The 22,052-nt window shown below is 35.1% G+C and overlaps 2 protein-coding genes across 3 annotated transcripts in view; one reads left to right on the forward strand and one right to left on the reverse strand.

Annotated features, from left to right (window-relative positions):
* Positions 1 to 8,645: 8,645 nt before the first annotated feature.
* The window catches only part of LOC129314191 (pentatricopeptide repeat-containing protein At1g30610, chloroplastic-like), a 45,970-nt gene continuing 32,563 nt past the window's right edge, over positions 8,646 to 22,052 (forward strand). Inside the window, exons 1-5 of the mRNA XM_054957554.1 lie at positions 8,646 to 9,853; positions 10,381 to 10,572; positions 10,988 to 11,069; positions 11,197 to 11,388; positions 13,952 to 14,065. Coding sequence (XP_054813529.1) covers positions 8,715 to 9,853; positions 10,381 to 10,572; positions 10,988 to 11,069; positions 11,197 to 11,388; positions 13,952 to 14,065 — 1,719 coding nt within the window. The 5' untranslated portion in view covers positions 8,646 to 8,714. The remainder of the gene's footprint in view (positions 9,854 to 10,380; positions 10,573 to 10,987; positions 11,070 to 11,196; positions 11,389 to 13,951; positions 14,066 to 22,052) is intronic.
* LOC129313167 (uncharacterized) lies at positions 18,263 to 20,704 on the reverse strand. Of its 2 annotated transcripts, none has more exons than XM_054956116.1 (2): positions 19,078 to 20,704; positions 18,263 to 18,568 (listed from the first exon to the last, which is right to left on the reverse strand). In XM_054956116.1, the coding sequence occupies exons 1-2, from the start codon at positions 20,115 to 20,117 to the stop codon at positions 18,391 to 18,393; spliced, it is 1,218 nt and encodes a 405-aa protein (XP_054812091.1). In that variant the 5' UTR covers positions 20,118 to 20,704; the 3' UTR covers positions 18,263 to 18,390. The 2 variants fall into 2 exon arrangements, with proteins under 2 accessions (XP_054812091.1, XP_054812090.1); XM_054956115.1 differs by having other exon boundaries at positions 18,263 to 18,607.

Raw genomic sequence — 22,052 nt, forward strand, 5'->3', positions numbered from 1 at the left:
CTTAAGATTATCATGGATTCCTACATGACCACTAAACTTTAATCTAGTTAAAAGTCATCTTTGACTAAGTGATTAAAAAAGCTATGATTGAGTTTAGTGATATTCCTATAAAGGAATATGAGTGGTCAAGATGAAATTTATTCCTCACATTAAATGAGAGATATTACTCAGCCCCTCGATGAGTAAGATGAGAAAATGTATGGCCACACTATAATGAAAATGTTTTTTCCATTGCTATAGTCAGTCCACTCAAAGATTGAGAAAGTAACAGTCAAGTAAAGAAGAATGATAATTCATGTCTCACACTTGATCGAAATATCAGGTGATAAAATGGATGTGATATGGTTCCACCATAGGTTACATCGAATCATCTATCTCCATATGAATTGGGTAGTTGCAATGTCTTGCTAGAGGCCATATATAACTTGTGGGCTAATAGCATAATTAGCCTACTGTCAACTTTATATAGGCCTTTAGGTTTGCACATAAGAACAACCCAACTCAAGCTATAATGTCCAAGTTCATTGAATTTGAAATATATTTAGATTCAATGAATATAATATAGGGTGAATGAATTTCATATATATATATATATATATATATTCTTGAAATATATGTGTGTGTGTGTGTGTGTATTCATATATATATAATATAATATGTATATATGATATATATTATATTATATTATATTATATTGGTTTAATTTTAAATTTAATTTTATATGATAGATAAAATTTAATAACTAACATGATATGAGAGAATATCATGTTAGTTTTATAATTTAAATTTATAAGATAAATTTGAATTAAATATGATATCATGGATTAAATTTATGAGATAAATTTAATTAAATTTTCATAGGCTTTTTAAGTAGAAGACGAAAACCTTGATCTATATACTATATATAGATAGAGATGTGCTTTATAAAGAGTTAGTTAGAAAAGTTCTAATGGCAAAAATATTTTAAGAGCCACGAAACACCCTATAGAAAGGAAAACTAACGTTCAAAGAAGAACGAAACGCTGAGAATACTGGCATGCTGTTTGAGTTAGAGAACTGTTTGTGTGGATACTGGTAGAGGGAGCAGATCTACATTATTAGCTCCTAAGATCCAAACTCTTAAAGAGAACATACGCTAAGTTCAAAGAATTAAAAGGTAACTCTTTCATCAATCCTGACTTAAACGAGTTTGTTCAGTCCATGTCAAAATAAGGACTTTAGAATTTTAATCTTCCACTGCGCCTTCCTATCCAACAAAGATATCTTTGCACAAAGCCCTATATATAAAATGATAATCTAGCACTATTTATATGAATAATGATTTGTGAGAAGGGCAGAGAGGAAGCCACGTAAAACATTGACTTTAAGTGGTTTTGATTTTTATGTTATATTGATGGGAGGCATATAACATTCCATTTTCATTAATGGAAAATTAGTAAATAATGAAACAATTTTCCCAACCATATCTACCATCTTCTTCGTGTGATTCCTCTCTTCTTCTTTATGCTTCACTTTGAGATGAAGTAGCATGCTCATGAAACACTGTGGCTTTTCGTCCATTCTTCCTCCTTCTTTGTCGTGCTTCGTGAACCAACTGCCTATGACTTTGCTTCATTAATTGGGTGTGATCTTTCTACTTCCTTTTGGTTCTTCATTATGCTCTTGTTTGATTTGGCTGTTTGATTTTGTTCTCTGATTTACTTTTATTTCTTTATTTTTCTATTGTCTGACTTTAGTTGTCTTTGGTTCTTTACTTGATTTTATTTACTGGTTGCTTCTTGCTTTATTTGATTGTGATTGTTGTTTTACTTTGTTGCATTGTAAAAATAGAAATAACTTTCAAAACATTCATAAAAAAAAAATAAATGAGGAAGAGAAAACTAACCTATGGAACCATAATAAGTGTCTTTATAGAATAGAAGAACTCATTTTTCATTAAATTATGTGGTCCTTTGAAAATGTCATCCTAACAATTTGTTTAAGAGTTGTCACTCATTGACTAATAAAATTGCACACCATTTGTAAACATGATAACATGATAGTAATTATATATGCACTTTATTTTAAATTAGTTCAAATATATGCCCTTCCTTAAATTCATAACTATTGACCTTCATATTCACGTATTCTAGGTTATATAGGAACAATCTTTTTTTTTTATGAGTAGATAGGAAGTTTAGTGCTTGTGTTTTAATTTGTATCTCAAGTAGTATCCCAATGAAAAGGAATTATCACTTGGAAACTAGAAGTTATTCATATAGCTAGAAGTTTAAACAGAAGTTCTTCATAGAGCTAGATTGTAATTATGTATATGCCCTTCGAGAACTAAGGTGCTTACTATCAAGATCTGAATTTCCTCTTGTTAAGATTGCTTCCAAAGATAGAACAACGTCCATACTAGCTCAATGTCTTGCATTTGGTTCACTAGATGAACAATTGCTGATGGTTGTTTGGTGCCCTACAAATATTGCACCAGGTAACCCAAAAGAAACATGGGCTTTATTGCTTGCATTTCCTTTACTTATATCTCTCATCTAGGGGAAAAGTGCTCCTTGCCTATTGTTGAACTAACTTGGGCACTAGGAAATATGGATGGTGAATGTGTGGAGTTAAGACATGTTCTTCTAGCTCAAGGGAATTAGATGCATTAATCCGTCATTTGGAAAAGGTGGACGATGAACTAGCTACTAATTGCTTATTTGGATTTGCATATATAATCAATTATTAGAAGTAAAATCATGGTTTGGGTGAAAAATACCCAAATACCTTGCCCATAATCAATTAATTGGCTGCTAACTCCATTTTGGTATAAGCTGGCAGGAGTGGCTTTTGAAATTCAATTTTACAATCACAGCATTTATTATTTAGGAGAAATTTCCACTTGCCTAAATACACCTTTAAACCACATAACATCATGCACCATTGTTCCTCGTTGTCTTCATTGTTGCTTTCATAGCTTAACTCAATGTCGTTTGCCTAGGCACCAGTGTACAATTGACTTGGCGATCCCTATCTTTTGGATCTCTTCATCTTTCTCCTTTAACTTCTTCACAGTTGCCTCTTGGATTCTCGACATCAATGCTGTTGATAGCCTTACTCTGTGTTTCTATGATTCCATCCTTACTTTATCTTTCTGGTATCAATAAACATATTAATCAATCAAACAGGAAACTTAAATTTGGATGGGTGACAATAAGAGCAAGAGGATGAAGAGGGTGGTAGTTACATGTTGGCAGATGAAGTGATCAATCTCGAATTGCTGGTTCTAGAGTTGGTAGAGAATATCCTGGTCAAGAAACAAAGAAGATGGAGAGAACAATTTGTTGTTCTTGGGAGGGACTGGAAGAGCATTCTAAAGGGGTAAATGCTGAGAAAAATCAAAAAAGTCAAAATAGAAGAGCCTAGATAAAGAAATTACACACACGCTGAATAATTCATTTGATTATTAATATAATATAATTTTAATATTACTATAATATAATTTAAATTTCTATAATTAATTAGGTATATATGTTTAAAATGTATTTTATTTGTTAAATAAAGATCAATAAAATTAATAATATTATATACCACCTTATCAATATTTACATTTTCAAAAGTGATGTCTTTATAGTAATTTGAACATTAAAAATTAATTTTGACTAAATTATCCAAACATTTTCAATTATACTAGAATCAATTTCAGAAAACTATATCCAAATATAATCATGTCATAATATAATAATTATAATCAAAATTAATTATATTAATCAACTTATTTCATAATTAGTTATACCCCAACTGAAATCCAAACACATCCTAAAGTGACATGAGTAATTGCTTATCTATAAATCTAGATTTGATTGACCAATGTAAAAGAGAAGGTTACATACAGAGGGTAAAAGATGAACAAGAGCATTTTGGAGATATCTTCTTGTATTTTACCTCAATATAATTTGCAATCATTAGTCTTCATGAATATGTTCATGTTCTTCCCTTTATTCAAGTTTTGAAAGTTTAACAAGCGTACTATAATGTTAAACAACTATAAAGAATATGTTAATATTAATTATGTAAAATAAGTTAATCAAACAAGTTTTTGTATCTTCTCAAAACATGTTTTGAGAACAATTTATCAAACAAGTTTTTTATATTTTTTTAATTTTTATATATAATTTTTTAGAACAAATATTCAAACAAGTTTTTTTGTTTTGGATTAAGGTGTAATTTTGCTCTTAAACTATTTGCAGAATAGTAATGTTACTTCTAAACTAAACATAGTAATATCACCCCTAAACTAATTAAACTGGAGCAATAGTGCCCCCATCGTTTAAAATCCAAAAATGTCTTTTATTTGAAGCACGTGGCTTTCATTAGTCAAAATTCTTACTTAACGGTCAAACATTTAGATTTTAATTAATAAGGCAATATTGCTTTAATTTAATTAGTTTAAGAGCTATATCACTACGTTGAATAATTTAGGAACAACATTATTCTTTGGGAATAGTTTAGAGATAAAATTACATCTTAACCATTTTTTTTTAGTTTTCAAAACAAATTCTACATAATACCATTTTTTAAGAGTATGTTTGATTGAGGGGTTTTAGAGGGGAGGGAAGGGCTCCCTTTCCCTTATTTGGTTAAGAAATTTTGAAAGGGAGGGGAGCTAAAAATTTTCCTCCCCTCCCCTCATATTGCTCTCCTCCAATTTGGGGTTTTTTGAAAGGGAGTGAAAATTTATAACTAATTTAGCCTTCTCTTTACATTTGTCTAAGCCTTCTTTCCCTATACTTGAGCTAGTCATGTCTCACCATTTGCATTGGTCATGTGCCCTCTTCTTCCTCATTCTTTGTATTTGTAACTCTATTTCATGTGCACTGTACACTCATAATTGCGAGCACCTTCAACTTTTTTGTGCCCTCTTTCAATTCCCTATTCCGTCATTTCCCACACCTTAAAGCCTCAAGTACTACGGTTGGTGATTTCTTTTCAATTTTCTATTGTGATGATATATTGATGTTTGATTATTAGAATAAGCCTCTTATATTAATGAAAAATTAAAATATTAAAATTAAATTCAAAATTAACAAAAAAAATAATTCAATTCTAAAATAAAAAAATTATATAGAATTGACATGATAAGGTGTAAAATCATCTTAACCATGCAATTTGGGTTAAGGTCTAAAATTATTTTTCACAACAAATAATTAAAGAATATAAAACTTATATATAAGGATATAATAGAAAATTAGTTAATAACTCCTTTCCCCTCCCCTCCAACAAAACCAAATAAAGTAATATAAAAACTTTTCCCTTCTCATCTCTCCTCTTTTCTTGAACTAAACATGTCCTAAAACAATAATGGGAAAACATAATTATTAATCCTTATAATTTTATCAAATGTTGTTTTGGGTTAATATGTGATTTGGTCCCTGAATTATAGGTCTAAGGGTGATTTAAATCCTAAACCTTTAAAAGATGAATTCTTAATCTTAAACAATTAATGTTGGGACAATTTTGCCCTTATTGTTAAATTTAGACAAATGTCTATCAAATTGGGACCTAATGTGTGATTTTCACCAAATTATGGTAGGAGAGAAAGGGAGAGTGGAATTTGGTGAAAATCATACATTAGTACCCAATTTGATGCACGTTTGTTGAAATTTAATAGGGGGACAATTTTTTCAACTTTAATTGTTTAGGATTTAGAATGTATCTTTTAAAAGTTTAGGATTCAAATCGCTCCTAAACTTATAGTTCAAGATTTAAGCTGTATACTAACCCTTTTGTTTTTAATACTTATAGTTTTTTTTCAGTATTTTCAGTCTTTTGAAGAAATCAAGGGATGGAAGAAACATGCAATCAGAAAATGCCACTTGGACAAGCCTCCAAAATAGTGCTCTCCTAATGATCATGTTTTGAAAAATAAGAAGGAGGTCAAGGAAGATGGCATCATGTCCGATAGAATGGAAGACATAGAGACTTGTGTTGATTTGGCGTGACCATCTAAAGAAAAGAAGAGTCCTACTGTCAACAATAGATAGTCTTCATATAAGGAATCTCTTTTAGGATTTAAAGGAATTGATTATAATGGCATCGCTTATGGAAGTTCCGTCATGGAAGATGATCTTTTGATCTCGGACTTGCTTTAACAAATGTGGGACCTACTTGAACCTTTAGAGTAAATAAAAAAGCTAATGAGTATTTATCCTATCATCCCTGTCTCTCACAACGATTTTAATGATTGGTGCAGGCCTTGGAATAATACATTGGTTATCACTATTCTTGGAGCACACTTCATTCTGTGAAAGTTTAAGGAGTGTTTGAGAAGAATTTGATACTTGAATGAATTCGAGCTTATTGACATTCCTAACAACTACTATGTTGTTCGTTTCACTGATGAGACCAACTGGGTAGTTCAGTATAAAAAAGCCTTGTTTAGAGGACCTTGGCTTATTGCATAGCATTGTGTGCAACGATGGACACCATATTTTGATCCTTTTCATAATTCTTTAGGGAGAATCACTACCTGGGTTCACATTCCTAACATTCCCATGCATTATTACACTAAGAGCTTCATCTATAGATTAAGTGACATGATCGGACGAACTATCAAAGTTGATATGAATACAATTGCAGATGTGGATGCCTTAAAAGCTAAAGTTGAACAGGGAGATATGCTAGGATTTGTGTTAAGCTCAACTTGCAAAAGAAATTAGTGCCTCAAATTATCTTGGCTTCTACACTCTTCAATGTGGAATACGAGGGACTTGATCTAATTTGTTTTGCCTGTGGGAGATATGGACATCGAACAGAAGTGTGTTCATGGATATCAAGTGTGTCGTCTTCTCAAGCTTCAAGCCCAATTATTGCTATTCCACTACCTTGCTTGTTGCTGGAGAGTAAGCTACCTGGAGTAGATGAAATATTCAAGATTTAGATGTTTCCTCTGGAGCCTGCTCATCTTCATTTTGCACATCCAAAAAGCTATAAGGTTAGGTATGATTTCAAGGGAAGAAACACGCCTTAAGGGGAAAAAGTTGATTACATATGGATTTCTTCAAGATATGCAGCCCTTATAGACTTAGGGGATGATGATGGGAAGTTTTGCTTTTGACACTATGGATAAATCACTGATAATGTATGTTGAGAAAAGGGAGGCTCAAAAAAAAGCCATTTCTGAGATGGGACAAAGGGGTAATTCTTATAGAAAGGACCTAAATAATGGAAAAGGGATTTGTGTAGCAAAAGGTAAGGAAGCTGTAAGACCTAATCCATCAAGCTTGATTGACAAAGTTCATCCTAAAAATTTAGCCAATAATGGGCTAAAAAATGGATCCAAATCTATAATAAAGTCAAGCAAGACAAAAGAATTATGGCCCAAAGAGCCTATATAGTGGTAAGTGCTTCTTTAAACTTTAGCCCAAACTAATTGCAAGCTAATCATTGATGAGAAGGAATTTCCACCTTTTGTGTCTCTGCCCTAATTGATGCCTTCTGATATGTCCATAGTTATCACACATTCCTTGAAACATCTTCTCCCTGAGCCTTAACTACTAGAGGAAATCAAAAACCAAGAGTAATCCTTAAAGGGCAAAAATTAATGCCACAGTCACCCTTTTATATGGTATTATGGAGGTTGACATTCATCACGAGTATGGTAAAGTTTTTTAAATGTACAAATCTCATTATAGGAGATAGTCATGGAGTAGGCAGATCTGATAACTTTTATTACTAATATTCCTATTGATTGTTATGTATTTTTACATGAGGATAGGTTGAGGGTTATCTAGATACTTTTATTTGTAAACTCTTCAAGTCCCAAGCTTGCCTTACTTATTAAAAAAAAAAGTATTTTCAATCTTTTTACGAGTTAAAACCATTGAAAATATTGAAATTATAGAACCTAAATGATAAATATAATTCAACCTTACTAAAAGGAAAAATGACAATAAAATTCTTTTGAATTGTGTAAATAACAATTTGGTCCCTCAAAATGCCATAATACTAATAAAGTCATTAAGGACTTTTTTGTCAATAACTTTTTTTAAAAAAAATACTATTTTACCCTTACTGAAAATAACAAAACTCAATCACAACTCTTGTTTAAAAAGTCACAATTTTTGTTCTGTAAATTACAAAAATTGAATAATAAATCACAATATGTCAAATTTAATTTTTGTTATTAAAAAACAAGCTCTAATCATAACTTTTGTTTAAGGAACAATAACTTTTGTTCTGTGAATCACAAGAGTTAAATAAAAAATCACAATTTATTAAGTGTAATTTCTATTATTAAAAAATAAGTTCTTAAAATAACAAACTTTATTCATAACTTTTGTTTTAAGAATAATAATTTTTTTTCAAAGAATTGTAAGAATTTAATAAGAAATCATAATTTGTCAATAAAGATAAAATAAGTTTTTTTAAAAAAAATTTATGACAAAGAGGTTACTGAAAACTTTATTAATATTATAATATTTTAAGGGATCAAATTATCATTTATATAATTTTAAAAAATTTTACTATCATTTTTTTTATTAAAACTATAATAAATAAAACGATGGAAAAAATTATAAAAATTTAAAATAAAATCTAATAAAATTTTAGAGGCCAATAATGGTGTTTTACCAACAATAAAACAAAAGACATTTCCAAACAAGCTCTCTCTACTGGTCCTTGTCTTTCAAAACTCAGAAACATCGAGTTTGGCTGTCCTACCCTTTGATGAAGAAATGGGAGGTGTTAGCTTTGAAATTAGTAGAAATTCAGCTTTTGCTATGCATTGCTATGGAAATTCGTTTTCTTCCGGGGTTACGGTATCTTGGAGACCCTTTCTTGGTACGTCTTTGGACACTAGAACTGCAAGGAAATATCAAGTTTTTCATGCTCAAAAGCTCAATTATGGACCAGCTTGTGCTTCGTCGAAGAGTGTCTTCAACGCTGGGTTGATTAGTGATGGTCTGGTTTCAAGTGAATTAGAGTTTAAGCCATCATTCGATGATTATTTGAAGGAAATGGATTCTGCCAGAGCGGACAAGGAAAAATTGTCCTCCAGAAATGTTAGGGTAAAGAAGCATGCTGCCAATACTGAAAACCAAAAGAGGGAAAAGGTTATGTCGAGGAAACCAAGGTTGGAAGGAGTTGAAAAAAGTACAAAACTTGAAAAGCTGGGAGGACATGTGGATAAAACAAATGAGTTAGGATTTGCTGAAAAAAATGGGGCATTGCAAGTAGTTGAAACAGTCCTGGGAAAAGAAAGCTCCTCCGTAGGTCATATTAAGCTCAGACCACGAGGGGCTAAAAGACGTGAACCTGAGTATGACGGGGAAGAAAGCAAGCTTGATAGTGCTGTGAAGCAGAAAAAGGAGGCAGAGGTAATAGAAGACAGGTGGTTGGAATGCCGGATTAATAGATCAAAACCAGATTCTGATGGCAGTTTGTTTAAAAGGGAACGTAGAAGGACAGGCAATAGCAAAGCTTCACTTAATCGGAACAGCAACTGTGGCAACACCATAGAGGTGGAAGTCGGCCACGAAGTACAATCTTTAAAGATGGTAGGAGAAAAGGATGTTACAACCCGCCAAATATGCTGCAACTCAAAAGGGAAAATGCCTATGATAAACAAAACTGTTGTTAGCAACAACGGCATTCACAATGGACGTGAGAAAATCTGCACAAAAAATGAGAACGTGGGGAAAGAAAATGGGTGGGAAAATCTCAACTTGAATGGAAGCATTAGATGTTATGGTTATGACAACTTGGAGGTGGAAAGAGCAGCATTTAAGACTTTTGAAGAGTTGAATGGTGTTGTCAACAAGCCACAGGTTTCGCACAAGGAAACGGAGGATAGAATCCAAAGGCTAGCAAATTCGTACGGAGTCATTTCCTCCTTCTTTGCTCATGGAATACGTGAAAATAGAAAATATTTACTCAGAAGTTTAATGTGTTCTTGATTTTTATCGCATTATTATTTTGATTCATTAGCTAAGAAATTGAAGCAGTGTGCATGGGAACCTGTAGAAGCCTTTACTGCCGAAAGGAAAGAAAAAGGCATAAAAGTATGATACAAATAGCATTGACGATCACAAGTTGGATGTCTCAATGGCCACTGAAGTATTTTCGGCATAGAAATTAAATTAGGAGTAAAACTCGTCTCCTAAGGATGAACTTCTGTGATTTTGTATTTATTATTTCCTTCTTACATTTCTGGAGTGGACATTGGCTTGCTTCCATCACTGTAATTGATACCTGGAGGATTTTTTTTCATGTGATGCATTCATCTTTTTCTTTCGTTTTATGCTCTTTCATACTTGATACATGTATGGTTCAAGGGTTTTTTGTTATTTCAATCATACTAAATTGTCTTTTTCCGTCCCCTTGGATAATTTTCCCAAACAGGTTGAATGGTGCTGATATAAATATGCCTGAATGGATCTTTTCTAAGATGATGAGAAGTGCAAAGATAAAATTTAATGATTATTCTATTGTGAGGGTTATCCAAAGATTGGGAAAACTAGGAAACTGGCAGCGGGTGATACAGGTCATTGAATGGCTTCAAAGGCGTGAGCGTTTCAAATCCCACAAGCTAAGGTACTTGTATCCTTCTCTAAATCAATAGGTCTTGTGCCTGACGTTTAGTTAACATTGTGTGATGTATTATCTGGCATATAACTATGTTTGTATGAAAACCCCAGTTTAATTTGTATTAGTAGCAGGTGAAAACCTCTGTTACAGATGGTTCATTTGTAAGGGCAGTCATACTTCCAGACTAAACTGGAATATTTACGGCATTGCACTTTGTTTTTATGTGTTCCCTTTTTCTTTTTCTTCTTGTTACTAGAGGTACATGTTTTCATCCTTCATGCATTTGACTTTGATTTCTCTGCAACAAAATTTGTTGCCTGTATATGGAAAGGGAATTTGAAAGCTGTGAAGTTTTATTTTTGGCCAGTCCCTGGCATTATTTGCTCTGAGTATCCTTTGATGTGTGGATCTTCAACGCCAGGCATATATACACTGCTGCTCTTGATGCACTTGGAAAGGCAAGGAGACCCATAGAGGCACTAAATGTATTTCACGCGATGCTGGTAATGCACGTGGTTCATGCATCATGCTCTTTTGTTGGGAAATGTGTTTTCTGATATTGAGGTTAGAATATGGAGTTTGCATTACTTTCCTAACTCACTTTCCTCTCTTGTTTTTTTTTTTTTCCAGCAACAATTGTCCACATACCCTGATTTGGTAGCTTACCGTAGTATTGCTGTCACTCTTGGACAAGCAGGGCACATGAAGGAACTCTTTGATGTGATTGACATCATGCGGTTGCCACCTAAGAAGAAGTTCAAAGTAGGGGCACTTGGGAACTGGGACCCTAGGCTGGAACCAGATGTCGTAGTTTATAATGCCGTAAGTTTTAGTTGGTGAATAATTTGTGCAAGAGACGGCAGTTTTCTTTAAATTCTTTGAAGGTTTTTCTCACAGTGAATTAGATGGACTTTGGTGCAGCCTTTTAATTTCTTGAGATTATAAGTTGAAGTTTTGATAGAAACTTGGATATATTTGATTATACAGGAAGAATTACACCTCTTCAATGGGAAATGCAAGAGGAAAATCAATATATCACAAGCAATCCCCTTACTACAGCAGCTAATCACTCTTGAAAACTAAAGAAATTTTGAGAAATTTGAATGAAGAACGGAATTAGACATTTGAGATAGACAAATGCTGTACCATTTGACTTCAAATAATTCAAATTCATACATCTCAATCACTTATTAGCACAAACAGCTAAATCGTGCATTACAAAAAACATTCACGAGCCCACACAACTTGGCTTCCTATAGAATTTATATATTAGTAGATAAAAGCAGAGAGGTAGAGCAAGCAAAGCAAACGACAGAACTCCCTTGAGTTTCAACTTTCAAGAGGTCAGGTATCTCCTGACTACACTAAAATCCTTGCCTGCATTGCCTCTGCAAAAGTATAGCCCGTAAACGTCCACTCACTCCATGTAGACACTCACAGACCCACTCACTCCATGTAGACACTCGTACCACCACAAACAAAATACAGATGCACCAGCTTGGTGACCACTTTTGGGACCACCTCCTTTCCCCTCCTTGCTCATCTCCTAGTGTACACATTTCTACACCTCTTAACAGATGGGTCTTTGTTCTATCCTCTAGTGTAGACTTGGCCCAATAGACTATTGGGCCCATCATCTCCCCCTCCTGCCAGTCTCACCTTGTCCTCAAGTGTCAGGGTGAAATTCAGGAAATTGATTTACTGTAACTTCTGTATTCTCTCAAGTGCTATAACAATCAGGAAGATTCTTCCATATAATGAGAGCTTGAGTTCTGCTGTCTGCCAATCTTTACACTCTTTTGAAACTCTGGCTGAACTTGCAGTTCCTGCTCCTTGGATAGGAATGAAGGGAGTTGTTGGGCTCTAATTTAGGGAAGAATGGATTTTTTTCCCCCCTTTGAACTGGGACACACGATAGGTGGGGTGAATTTGGGCTGTTGCAGGTAACTCCAGTTTGTAGGTCACATTCCCATGCTTTCCAGCACTTTGAAAGGTCCGTAAAAGAACCAGCTATATGGTGCATGGATTCTTTTCAGTTGGTCAGAGAGAAGTGTGATTTACGGGCGCCATATGTAATTTGCTTGGTTTCATCGGTAATAATTTTAGAAAAAAAATCCTCAAAATTGAGGGAAGATCTTCTCATTGATCTTTTAAGCCAATATCTTCAGTTTGTGAGGCTAAAATTTGAGATAAACCATGTCTCCCACTTCAAACTCATCCTCCCTCCTCTTCTTCTCAGCTCGCTCTTTCATATGCTGCTGTGCTTGCTCCAAATGGGACTTGAGTTTATCTAAGGTCTCTTTCTTTTCTTCAATCTGTTCATTCTCTTCTTCTGCCAATTAGATAGAGAACATAGTGTAGCTTTTATATATTTGATTATATAGGAAGAGTTACTCCTCATCAACGGGAATGGAAGAGGAAAATCAGTGTATTACTAGCAATTTCTCCCTATTACAGCTGCTAATCACACTGGAAAATTAGAGAAATTTTGAGCAAATAAAAGCAAAGAGATAGAGCAAAGCAAGTGAGAGAACTTCTGTGTGTTTTGAGAGGTCAGGGTCTCTCAACAATACCAAAATCCTTGCCTTCCCCCCACCCTTCGAACCACTGTGCAACAAGACAACCTTTAAAACACCCACCTACTCCTTTCAGACACCCATACACCCACTAACAGACAAAAGTTAGATGTGCCAGCTTAGTGACCAATTTTGGAATTACCTCCTTTCCCATCCCTAGCTCTTCTTGTATGCACCTTTCCCCATCTCTTTATAGATGGATCCTTGGTCTTTCTTCTGGTGTAGACTCAGTCTACTTGACTATTTGGCCTATCAAGTTCTAGATTATCCGGATGATTAAATTCACGTGATACAGTTTGATTTTTTTTTTTTTTAATTAGCTGAAGAGAGGATAGATATGCAGAACATGTGGAACCATTTTTCATGCGCTGTCTCAATTATATTCTCTATAGTACACTACTTTTTGCTTAGTTAAGGAGTTTCTCAAATAAAATGCTGAACTGAAATAGTTTTCTGACTTTATCTTGCTTGAAGTAGCTTCTAGCTTGCTGAGTCACTGTGGTTTACTTTGTACTCTATGTTGCATTTTGAAAAATAGATGGCTTCTTTAAATGGATGTTCGTGAAAAAAAGCATCATGCTTGCATTTCCACACATCATAGGTGCATGCCCTTTTCTTTTGTGAGTTTTTTGATTGAGTTTTGATTACACTAGTTGGAGTGGATTTTACTATGCTAATAGTTATTTTTTTCCTATAATCTTGTGCTTAATTAACATCCTTTGGTAAGTGATGTTCTGTTGTATAAATTTATTTATTTTTAATTAATTTGGATTTGATTTAGTATTTCCATGTATCAATTGAGCATGCAGGTCCTCAACGCTTGTGTTCAGCAGAAACAGTGGGAAGGGGCTTTCTGGGTTTTACAGCAGTTAAAGAAGCAACGTCAACAACCTTCTACTACAACTTCTGGCCTTGTCATGGAGGTAATAGTAGTAGCCTCCAGTTTCTTAATGTTTCATATTATTGTACAAACGTCCCATTTCTTGGTAATCAATTTGTAAAGTGAAATTTGGAATTTTTAATTTTCAATTTTGTGATAAATAAATTATAAAGTAGATTATTTAGGGAGATAATCCAAGGAGGATGGATGAAGCATTTAGCAAAAGCCGTAGCAGGGGGCGAATGACAAAAAAGGTGGGAAAAACTATAACAGCAAAGAACAAAAGTCTGACCCAAATGGATAGCCGGAAGCATGGTTTAAAAACTCTTTCATCATACTTTTGCCAAGAACTATGCCAGTTCACAACTCCTCTAGACATTTCTTTATTGCTGCCTATAACTTGATAGTGACTTATAATGAAGTCCTCAAGGTAGTTGGGCAAGCCCAAAACTTGAGACAAAGTAAGAGCCTGTTCCAAAGATGCTAAGCCACTTCTCAATGCAAAAAAAAAAAAAAAAAAAAAAAAAAAAAAGTGGCTGTTAAATTCTGGACTCTTAGAATAAGTCACGAATGCACTGGTAGTATTTCATTTGCATTTATATCAGAGTAAGGCTCTGTTTGTTACACTGAAGGTAACGCAACAGGAATGGGACAACATTGTGCAATGTCTATTATTACCGTATAATTATTCAACAATTTCTTTCTGTTTGAAATAGTTTTGAGTAAGGGCATCAAAGTCATTTTTCATCTAAAATGTTTTTTTTTTTTTGGCATTTTATTCTCCATTCCGTTGTGCATGCCAAACAGTCTTAAATCACAAGCTTTCCCTGAAATAGAAAGTTACTCGGATCTCAAGTCCAAATTAAATTTTTCGACTAAAATGCTTCCCGCATGCATAGGTTTTGGTTCATATTATACAAACTGAAAAAAAAAATAGAGAGTATTTTGATCATGAAATTTAAAAATTAGATTATAGTGTAGGGTAATGATGTAGACTAAGGTAGCATGGGATGCCAAAACCTCACATTGAGTAATAAGGAATTCACTATGGGGTTCTTAAATGGGTTGGTTTTATAGCCCCAATAACTAGCTTTTGGGGAAAGGCTTGTCACTCCACTCCGGTGCAGATTAAAGAACATCAAACTTTGCAGTTAGTGATTCCAAAAATGGCTGCAAGTAGTGGGTTTTGACCTGTTGACTATTCTGATCAGTGAGGAAACCAAGTGAAGTGTCTTGGAATGTAGTTGTTGGGACGACAACTCTACAAGGAGGGTGATTGATATAGACTGAGGTAGTATGCAGTGCCTTATCCTTGTTGAATATCCTAACGTGTCAAGGAGATTTGTGTATGTCTTGAAAATAAAGTGAGCGTTTGAAAAACTTCAGCAAAATTGAGGGTAGGCTTATGTAATTTACTCATAATATTCTTTATTTGAAAATCAGTATTGTTTAGGGATTTGAATTGTGAAGTCAAATAGGGCTTTTGATATGAAAATCTTTTAATTTTATCAAATGGATTTTATTCCTTTAAATGGGAAGATTACCATTGCTTTTTATTGCCTGTTTGTTTGCTACTTTGTTTCTTCAATAGATTGCATTATACTTTGCTACATATCCTTTAAGATGAAATTTTTTGAAATTCTCACCACCTCAGTCACTAACTTCAGTTGACGGTCCATTAGCAATCTTCACTAAAAAAAACTTCAAACACATGTATGAAGATTGGAAATACGATATAGTCATATGGTTTGTTGCACCTGAGTTGAGCATCCAGATATTGATTTTTTAAGTCGAGTCATGAAAGGATTACATGTGTAGGCGATAACACCTATGCCAATGACTTTTCCTGAAATTTGGCCTTGATGAGTAGTCATTCTTGGGGGAATGACAAGAAAGGACCTCATGAGAATACTAATGCCAAATCAAGATTTTTTTAAAGATCTTAGTACTGAAATATGGGAGGAGAAGTGCTGAATTTTGGAACTTTAGTTGTGAATATACCCTAACTTGACATTAATGTTTTTATGAGGTCCTTATTTGTTATTCCCCTGATATTTTTATTTCTTTTACAATGGAACCAATTGTTCCTTTATCTCAATAAATGAATTAGGCTCCACTTGGCCTTGAGTTTGCTCCTCACTAGCCACCATAAGCCATGTGTCTCCCTTTGTTGACTTGACTTCCTATTATTTGGATTCTATGAAACTTTTGCATATGCCCTTGATATGACTTGTCTTATTATGGTGATTACGCTACATATTCCACCCTTTTTTGCTTGAGCTCAGGAGCAGTGTGTCTAGTGACCATAGCAGAAGAATTAGTCATGGTTGATTTCATGGAATGCCTCTCGAAGTGAAAGAGTGAGTTATGCGGACATAATACTCCCCTTTTACTCTTCAAAGATGGGATTAAGTCCCAACAGAAGGTGGTAAATTCTTTCCCTTCTTTACTAACTTTTGATAGTAGGATATGTGAGTGGGGATTCAAAAAAATGAACTATCTTATTCAGCTGAGATATGCTCTATATATGCAAGAAGGGAATCAAAGAGTTAGAAATATAATCACCTAATCAAACCCAACATATTAGGGGAAGTAATGACTCTGATTTGCAGTGGTCACAGGCTAATAATCAGGGATTAAAATCAAATTCATTAAATTTCGATATTTCCCACACTCCCCTTCAAGTTGGATGGTATATATCAACCATATCCGACTTGCCACTTCTTTGTAAAGACCCTTGGTAAAAATATCAGCCATTTGATTCCATGTGGGCACATGTATGAGTGATACAAGACCACCTTCGATCTTCTCTTTAATGAAGTGTCTATCCACCTCCACATGTTTTGTCCTATCATGTTGAACTGGATTGTGTGAGATATTTATAGTAGCCTTGCTATGTGTGTATAGTCTCATTGGAAATTGTAGCTCAATCTTTGGCTCCTTTAATGCCTTCTTTACCTAGATTACTTCAAATATGCCATGTGCCACTGCTCTAAATTCTGCCTTAGCACGGCTTCTTGCAACCACATTTTGTTCTTTTACTCCTCTAAGATACTAGGTTCCCCCATACATATGTACAATAGCCTAATGAAGATCTTCTATCACCATATGCTTTAGCCCAGTCTGCATCAGTAAATATTTCTACAGTCTTCCTTTCTGTCTTTTTGTATAGTGTTCCTTTTCCTGGCGTGCCCTTTAGGTACCGTATGATCTTATAGACTGCTTCAAGATGTTTCTCCTTGGATTATGCAAATGTTGACTTGCGACACTGATGGAACCCTCTATTCTAATAAGCTTTAAACAAGCATAAACCAGAAACTACACCACAAATGGGACTGAAAATTACTAATACCGAATAGCAAAGTTGGATTACAGCGAAATAAGGAACTGAAAATTACAACGTACTGAAACAGAAACAGCACAGAATACACTCCACCAAACAACAATCACAAAATATAAGTCACTCACTTACATACACACACTAAGCAGAAGATAAAATGATGAAGAAAGATGACTTCCTCCACCCCCAACCTGACATTCGAGAGGCCAGAGCTCTCCTTATCACTCTCAATATTCAAAATAATCTCCCCCTCTCTCTAGGCAAAGAGGAAGATTTAAAGACCTAAAAAGTGACTCTAGCACAGCCCTTACCCCTAGAAGACCCTTAACCATCACTAGGACTCTAGCACATCACTAGGCCATCAATTACTTTCTTTTTTCCCCTCATAACCAGGATCCGAAGGGCAAACATCTGAACCAACAATAATGTTATCTTTTAACCTCTTGCCTTCCTTGATTTTCTCTTATAGGTCTTAGTAAAAATCATGAGCTCTATCATTACCCTCCCCTTGAAGTTTCACCTTGTCCTCAAGGTGAGAAGCATAAACAGCAGTTGGTATGAACATCTGTTGGTATGAAAACAAGTTTGCCCACACCAGAAAATCTTCCAACTGAACTGCTTCAATAATCTTGACATTCTTCTTCAATCCCTTGTAATAATCTTCAACTTTCATGCCAGAGAACCGAGCATCATAACGCATATTGGATGAAAAAAAAGATTTAAACTGTTTTCCAGCAACAACAGAACCAGGAGACAGAATACTTGGGTTAGTAGACATTTCACCTCTATTTTCTTCATTTACTCCTCTTGCTCCTGAGAAAAGTCTGAGCTTCTTGTCATGCTTAGTATAAGCCGTTCTGATTTTCTTAGCAGAACAAAAACCAAAACTTTTTCCCCTATTTCAGTGAAGTCTAGTACTGTGGTCTCTTGGGAATTTTCATCTCCTCTCATTGAGAATGAAGAAGTGTTGCTGGGGAACTCAGCCCCATCTCTTGTGGGTTTTATATTGTAGACAAGAAAATTACTGATCAACACCTCCCCCTTGATCTTGAGTTTGGTTTGTTTTGCTTCCCAAATCCATCCTCCACACCTGCAGTCTGAACCTGCACATTCATCAACATGCCCAAAATCTTCAGTTCCAGTTTCACATTTTTCTCGGTACTGGTCTGAAGCTGCATTTTGCTCTGTATCTCCACTGAATTGTTGCTGTGTGCAGAAATGTATCTGTGAGTGTTGACCGTTGATCTAAAAAATTTAAACACAGCATCCAATGAGCTAAGACAAAATTTTCCAAACAACAAAGTGACATCCCCAAACATTTTGATGTCACACGTGATCAATTCTGGGATGATAACTGAAGCCCTCAGATGATATTGAGGAGATAAAAGTACAACCCCACATACATCGTCGTCCAATGGGTGACTGGATTTCTGCTTTAAGAGAAGAGATGCAAGCAAAAATTCGACTGATTTTTCAAATGATATACTCAAAGAACCAATAGCTATAGACTCCGAGTTGCAACACATGAACCTCTTAACGGAGAAGAATGTTAAGGTGACAAGAATTCCAAAAGTTGTTTTCAAACCATCCCAGTAATAGGTAACAAAAATTCTGGCAATAATTGCTGACAAGAATATTATGAAGAATGGTGTAGCTTGGAACCCACTGGACAATGAAGTAGGATGACAGCCTCAAATTGTATACTGTAGTCATACCTGACATTGGTATCATCCCTTATGCCCAACTTTGCGCCAGCCTTTTGGGTCAGACGAGCAGCATATTCATTCTTCTTGATAGTTATGTGAATTTGTGAAGCTGCCACATACAGTATGTTAACTTCTGTAATAGTTGGAGCCAGGAACAGTAGCCTTTGGTGCCAGCCAACACAAAGAGCATCTGGAATGGTGTCGCTTCCCACTGTTTTTGCATGTTTGTGGGAGAATTTTTGCTCTTCTTTAGCCTGTTGAGCGTTTAGAATGTGAGCCACAGCAAGCGTCTGGCGCAAAAATATAATATAAAGTGAAAACCCCTTCTCTGATGCAGAACGCAGCGTTGCAACCCTAGCTTCTCGAAGGATTAGGTTTCTTTTCTCCCCTTTAAGGCCCAAGCCCATTAGTTGCTTCTTAAATGAGGAATTGAATGTTGTATGCGGCTGGTTCATTCTCCTTTCATAAATTAAAAAGCTTTTAGGCCCAAAAGAATTACCATCATTTAGTATTGGGCTTCTACAGTAAGTAATTAACCTAACCCTATCCAGCCTCCACTTTCTCTTCTTTTTGCCGTCAGCCTCTTCTGCCTTCAACCTGTCTCTTCGTTGCTCATATTCTCTCCAGCGTCTTGCAGTCTTCTCAACATTATAATTTTGCTTCTTCTCCTTAGTCGCTTCTGCCCCATTAACATTTATATGCTGGACTTTGATTTTGGGACTGCTTGGTGCTAATTTGACAGCTTGCAAGGATTGAGAAGGTTTGGGTTTCATCTCTTTTGGGTTGATACCAGAATCTGCTTCAAACTTTTCTTCTCCTAAAAACGGTGACACTTTTAACTGTTGTTCAAAAGGCTCTTTCTCTCCCCCTTCTTCAACCTCCGGTATCTTTTTTATAACTCCCTCTGTTTCTTGTTCAACTGGTTTCTTCTCTTCTTTCTCACTTACAGCATCTTCATTTTCCATGTTCACCTCTGATTTCTTCTCCATTTCAGCACGCATCTCCATTCTGTCTAAAATCTTTGTGCACTTCTCTAATTTCTTCTGCATTTCCTCTGTTTTTTCCCCACATTCTTCAACAATTCTGACATCATAGCTGCTGTAACTACGAGTTCTTCTAGTAAGTTTGCCATGCCTTTTTTCCACCCTCTTTCTCTCCCTCGGATCAACCGCTCTGATACCAAATGATGGAACCCTCTATTCTAATAAGCTTTAAACAAGCATAAACCAGAAACTACACCACAAATGGGACTGAAAATTACTAATACCGAATAGCAAAGTTGGATTACAGCGAAATAAGGAACTGAAAATTACAACGTACTGAAACAGAAACAGCACAGAATACACTCCACCAAACAACAATCACAAAATATAAGTCACTCACTTACATACACACACTAAGCAGAAGATAAAATGATGAAGAAAGATGACTTCCTCCACCCCCAACCTGACATTCGAGAGGCCAGAGCTCTCCTTATCACTCTCAATATTCAAAATAATCTCCCCCTCTCTCTAGGCAAAGAGGAAGATTTAAAGACCTAAAAAGTGACTTTAGCACAGCCCTTACCCCTAGAAGACCCTTAACCATCACTAGGACTCTAGCACATCACTAGGCCATCAATTACTTTCTTTTTTCCCCTCATAACCAGGATCCGAAGGGCAAACATCTGAACCAACAATAATGTTATCTTTAACCTCTTGCCTTCCTTGATTTTCTCTTATAGGTCTTAGTAAAATCATGAGCTCTATCAGACACTAATTGCAAAAGCAATGTCTGGTTTAGTATGGGAAAGGCAAATAAGTTTCCCAACTAGTCTTTGGTATCTCCCTTTATCAACATCTTTTCCTTTGTTTTCTGCTTCTTCTTCTTCCTCTTCTTCTCTATCATCTCCATCCTTGTTTTTGTTTTCTATCTTCCTTTATCCTTCTTCTTGGTTGTTACATCTATGGGAGTCATGCTAGGTTTGCATCCCATCATTCTATTTCCTTTAGGAGATCAAGAACATTCTTCTTTTGGGATATATAAATCCCTTTCTTGGATCGTGCTACTTCCATATCCAAGAAGTATTTCATTTCTAATAGATCTTTTCTTGGAAAGCTTTAGCCAATGACTACTTTATTTTTTCCATTTCTTCTTGATCATCTCTTGTAAGAATGATATCATCCACATACACACTCAGGATGGTTCTTCTTGTTTCCTTGTGCTTGAAGAATAAAGTATGATCACTTTGGCCTTGGATGAACCCTTCTCTTTTAAGGACTTGAGTGAACCTTTTAAACCAAGCACGGGGTGACTGTTTCAATCTATATAGAGACTTCTTTAGTTTGCAAACCATATTTCGCCTTTGACTGGGGAACCTAGGTGGATATGTCATATATACCTCCTCTTTCGAATCGCCATTAAGAAAGGCATTTTTCACATTTATTTGATAAAAGGGCTAGTCGATATTAGCAACCAAAGACATCAAAATTCTCATAGTATTGAGTTTGGCTATTGGTGCAAACGTTTATGTATAATCTATTCCATAGATTTGAGAGAAACCTTTGCAACAAGATGAGCCTTGAATTTTTCAATAGTACGATTTGCTTCATATTTCACGGTGAACACCAACTTACACCTTGTACCCTTTTTTCCTTTTGGTAGTTTGGCCTCGTCCCAAGTATTATTCAATTTGAGAGCATTCATTTCTTCTATGACAGCCTTTTCCATTTTGGTGACTTTAGAGCCTCTTCAATGCATGTTGGTATTTTATACTGTCCAAGTTAGTTGTGAAAGCCAAATAATGTGGTGACAGGGCTTGGTAGGATACAAACCTTTTTATTGGGTGTTTAGTGCAGCATCTTGGCTTTTTCCTTAATACTGGTTGATCATCATAATTAGTAATCTCCTCTTCAAGTTTCTCAGGAGCTGTCGTAGGTTCAGATTCATGGTGTGTCAGGAATTTGCGTCTTATTCGTTGATGCTTTTCTCCGAACACAGTATTT

Source organism: Prosopis cineraria, unplaced genomic scaffold, assembly GCF_029017545.1.
Source record: "Prosopis cineraria cultivar Desert tree isolate PC_DT_omini unplaced genomic scaffold, ASM2901754v1 PC6, whole genome shotgun sequence".
Lineage (NCBI taxonomy): Eukaryota > Viridiplantae > Streptophyta > Magnoliopsida > Fabales > Fabaceae > Prosopis > Prosopis cineraria.